Source organism: Schistosoma mansoni, chromosome 1, assembly GCF_000237925.1.
Source record: "Schistosoma mansoni strain Puerto Rico chromosome 1, complete genome".
NCBI lineage: Eukaryota > Metazoa > Platyhelminthes > Trematoda > Strigeidida > Schistosomatidae > Schistosoma > Schistosoma mansoni.
In genome coordinates, this window is record NC_031495.1 from 45,427,565 (window position 1) to 45,432,461 (window position 4,897).

A 4,897-nucleotide genomic window follows, 5' to 3' on the forward strand; every position below is an offset into this window, starting at 1 on the left:
TCGATATGATTGTAAACATTTAGCTCGAACACTAATTACTTCAGATTGACTTAACTTGACTGAAATGTAGAGCTTATCAGTACAGGTACATAGTTCTTTCTCACTGATCATTCGAAGTTCCAGAAAAGCAGAATTTTTACAAAGCTATTTGTACTTGACAGTTTCCAACTTAAGTTATAATGAACAGCCCTTCATTCAATATTTATTTCCAAATAATTACGTTTATCTGTTACAAAAATTCCCATTTTGGTTGTAGCCAACAATTACGAGATGACAGGTAATGTTAGTATGGTGGGTTGTGTTTTATGTTCAACAAATTGATTCAATATATTTTAGCTTTGGCTACATGAATCAATATAGTAGAGGTTTAATTATTTCTAACTTTGAAATGAGCTGTATTATATTGAAATGGCTTATTTTTGGTGCTTCAGATATTAATCAATCAATAATCTCATATTATAATAATAATCCAAGTCGTTTTTTATTTCGGATTGGATTCAAATAAACAACTTAAGAAAAGTTTTTTAACTGTATTTTGCATGTTGAACATATAGTATCTAATGCTAATCAAATTTTTCGCTTACAAATCAAATGCTCAATTTTATGTTATCTAGTTTCGGAAAAAAAAGTTGATGTATTAGTATCTGATACTGAAATTGTTCAGTTAACAATTAGTTCCAATGAAACAGATAAATACTCTGTACATAATACATCTATCTGATGATCAAGTATTTCTTCTGTACAGCATAATTTAGATTTCTTCAATTTCAATTCATTGTTAGAATAGAAATGAAGAATGGAAAGTTTATCAATCATGTATCATTTTGAAATGTATTTTATTTAAAAATATTATAATAATATAGAGTATCGATTAGAAAAAACCATAACTATATATAATTCTAAGCAAAGATGGATAGTGGATAGCAGTGGAATCCAGGACGCGCGTTTCATCCTATTTGGAACTCGTCAGCTGCCTGCATCTCAGAGTTGATGTTGGGACTCAAACCCAGAACCTTTCGCTTCAAACGCCATCGCGTTATCCACTCAGCTACTGAATCCGGATAGCCATATAAAGAGGAAAAGAACTACTTACTACAAGGAGTATTTAGGTTGTTTGTTTGTAAATTTTTCGCATGATTTTTTTGATTGCATGTTTGACTATGCTTATGATAAAGATAAACTCTGAATAATGGTAATAATGGTTATGAATTCAGGGTTCTTTTTCTTTTACGCAAATTAGGTCATATTTGAGCATAATTTTTATACTATTTAAAAATAGATCTGATTATATTAAATTATATAAAGTTAATTTTAATGATGCAGATGGTTGAAATGAGTAGACGAATGGATAATAGTTTATATCAATAATAGATGATATGCTTGAATTAACCGATATTTATGAAATTTCACTTTACCATTATGAAAGTACTGGATATAGAATATTAAGAATGTTCAATGATTATAAAGCGGTTTGTTGGAATAGGTATTTTGTTTGATTAATTTAAGGCCTTATTCAAACAAGTTACTAAACTTTAATAGTTTGTTGAATTTTATCTAAACATTTTAAAACATATGTATTATATTTTCAAGGTCCTGCACCGGGTTCTGTATTCGACCGTAGTATGGATGAACGATCACCATATTTACAAGCTACTGAGCAAACTATTCAAAAAGCTTATGGCGAGTCATAAGTCTACATATTAACAGCTATATACACATTTTCTTTTCTTACTGTTCCAATTAAACATGCAGTGCCATAATAACCCGTCGTTATAATATGTTCATTCATTTGCTTGATGTAATTAGATATTAAACTTTCTATTTATATAAAATTATTGCTAACACTGTTACTGATGGCATTACATCATATAATAAACCATATTACTCACGCCTTTTCCCTTCATTTCCCCTTCTGTTTACCTTTCTGTGTCCCAATGTATTACTATCTAAATAGATTGAATAGTCTCTATTATGAAGGATTAGCATCTTTACAAAACAGATAGAGATGCATACCCTTAAAAAGGAAATACAAATAATTAATTTTTCTTTCATTTTATTTTTTATACCTTACCCTTGTTGGCTTTTTCAGTCTTCCTGCTTAAATTATAAAAAAGAAAACTGACTGAAGTTTCTCAGCTAAATGCCTGTTTCAGTAAAGATAATCGTTTTAATATTGGATGAATTGTATTTGAAATGTATGTTCTTCAATAAAATGCAATACTTTACCATGTATGATATTAGACAAACAATAAAATTATAAGAATTAATTATTTTCGGATGGATTCCTTTGACAAAAAAGGTAAACTGTATCAGTAAATATAGTTATTATCATTAGATAAGAAGTTATGTATTTTCTAACCTTTCACTAGTTAATTTGAGCGACCAATTCTTTTAACTCTGTGTTATCATTGATAGTGTAAAGGAAAGATTATTCATGAGTATATAAAATCTACACTAATAGAATGTTTATGAAATCCTCATGCTATAATGGAACAGTTTGAACCCAGCGTTTCTTGTTTTTCGATAGTACTTCGGTTGCAGACTGTTTACAATCTCTACAAATCGTATTTTTCTTAAAATAAGCTAATAGAATTATTGTGAAATAAGAAAATATCTTATCTCGTATCGCTGCGTTATGGAGACTGAAATTATGATTAAATTATGATCAGTAAGGTAAACAATAAACAATGTGTAATGTGCTTTTGTTTAACTTGACTTATTGATATGTCTTGTAGGTTGAACGCTTTATTCAGATCCTAAGCTATTCGGATAACCCCAGGGCTAGCACTACTCAGCGACTGGAACACCAGAGAGAAGACACGAGTATCAGAGAAACACTTTATTGCAAGGTTCATTTTTGTATTTATAGATGTTAGCATATGTTAAATCAACATCCTATTTCAGCCAATCCATTTAACGACATATATTGCTACCGACCAATAGTAGCATGCCACGTTGGAACTCTAGAATGTTCTATCGTACTCTGATTGGCTGGGGCTCCTTATGAGCCTCTAGAGGCTCTGTTGGAGTTCTCTGGAAGCCGACTCAACACTTATATATCATAAGTCAATCTTAAAATTTCAAATTTGATATTGACTAGCTTTATGTGCTTAACATTTGTGCTTCAAAATAAGTTTTTTGCCCTTAATCATTTTTATATCGAGTGCGTGCCCTGTTTGATATATGGACGTGCTGATTGCCGCTAATGAGAGAAGAGCAAATTATCGATCAGAGCAATGATACACAATATCCGTATGAGCTGTCTTGAGTACTTATCAGCCCTGCTTTCTGCCTAGTCCATCCAGTTAAGTCCAGAACACCAATAACAGCCTCTGCAATATGAATCATTGTTCACAAACACACTGGGTTTATATACCAACTAAACAGACCACATCGTACCATAAAATAGAAAATAACATTTGTACAAGATTTGGCCAAATGTGACTGTAAATAGGGGGAACAGTAATCAATAGACTATAGATAACTCAAGGATGGTAAATCGTATAATAATAGTTCATAGGTCAAAATAAAGCTTATAATAAAAGGAACATGAATATGAATGGTTACGTTACTTAGCAATTATACAATAGGAAATATACATATCACATTGGTCCATAAATAGTCCTCAGTGTTACCATTCATAATTCTCCACGGGATATAACAGTCATATATCTGATTATTAATGACTATTTAATTTACCTCGGTTTACATCATAATCAAGAAGACATAAGTTCCATATTAAAGAACTAGCATACATGGCAGACTCATTTACTTTGAGATATTACTGCAGATTTCTTGTTTCATCTTGGTTTTTATCGTGTTTAATCCTTGGTAACAACAACAAATTGCTACTATTGTAGTTTAAAACCCATTGGATTAGAATAAATTTAGTGTACACTCGTGATAGGTTTTCATAAAATTTTTACATTGAGTTGATGGAACATTTGTTCTGTTATAATGATTTCAATGTATCAAATCATCAATTGCACGGATAAGAATATTGTTCTTCAGGCCAAAATACAAACTTTCAACACTTTACATTGTTATATAATAAATTAACTGATACGATTCGACATGTAAAACAGTTTTGTATTAGGTTAAATTGCTACGAATCATAAGAAATCGATAGAACAAAATTCGAGGAAATGTGTAGGGAATTATCATGTACACAATCATACTGGAAATGTACGTGATCCCAACTAATTTTGTTTAGTTTCTTAGGCCAGTTATTTTGCTAGACCACCAAACGTGAACGAATAGGACATGAAAAGGCCAACTATGATATGTTTTGGGAAAATCATATTTCAGGTACAGTAGAATCAGGTCAAATTCGAGACGACAGAGTAAAGTAAAAAGGTTAAAGAAAGTGTTTAAAAATATTCCCAATTCATCTGTGGGGAGGAAAAATCAACTCAAAAACGTACGATTTAAATATTTCATTACTCGCTGTTTCGAAAGTCGAACATTTTTATTTTTGTGTCGCGTTTGGATTTCATATGCCTCTTGGTAGTTATTATTACAATTCAAACATTAGTTATATTCAGCAGTTCACAAAATTAAACTTATGGATGCATTCATTTTTCACAATTTATTTGCAAATGACATCACCTGATTAAAAACAAAAATCTGTCCACTTCTTCCTTAATCAAATGACCAGGAACATAGATCTATGTATCGACCTTTTCCTGAAGTTCACAAGACATCATTACTTCCATAGTATTCAATATTATTTGCTGTGAAGATTTTGTAAAATTAAATAAACAGGCAATTTTCAAATGTAACTGGTATCAAGGGATTTGCACTCAGTAATTGGTGACCATAAGTAATCTTGTTTTGCAGATATAGCTATCATAATTAAGTCTATTCAGTGCTATAAAGAGGCCGTCATTTATCTTTT

At 30.8% G+C, this 4,897-nt stretch overlaps 1 protein-coding gene and 1 non-coding gene across 3 annotated transcripts in view; one reads left to right on the forward strand and one right to left on the reverse strand.

The window, feature by feature from the left end:
* The window catches only part of Smp_006860.1 (hypothetical protein), a gene marked incomplete at both ends in the record, with an annotated part of 14,126 nt that extends 11,857 nt beyond the window's left edge, over window positions 1-2,269 (forward strand). Inside the window, 2 exons of one of the 2 annotated variants that reach the window (XM_018794583.1) lie at window positions 257-277; window positions 1,591-2,269. In XM_018794583.1, the coding sequence (XP_018648983.1) occupies window positions 257-277; window positions 1,591-1,691 (122 nt within the window). The remainder of the gene's footprint in view (window positions 1-256; window positions 278-1,590) is intronic. The other variant, XM_018794584.1, reaches the window with a different exon arrangement.
* Window positions 990-1,058, reverse strand: Smp_tRNA_01762_Pseudo_TTG.1.1. The gene has a single exon. It is a non-coding gene (tRNA).
* Window positions 2,270-4,897: the final 2,628 nt, after the last annotated feature.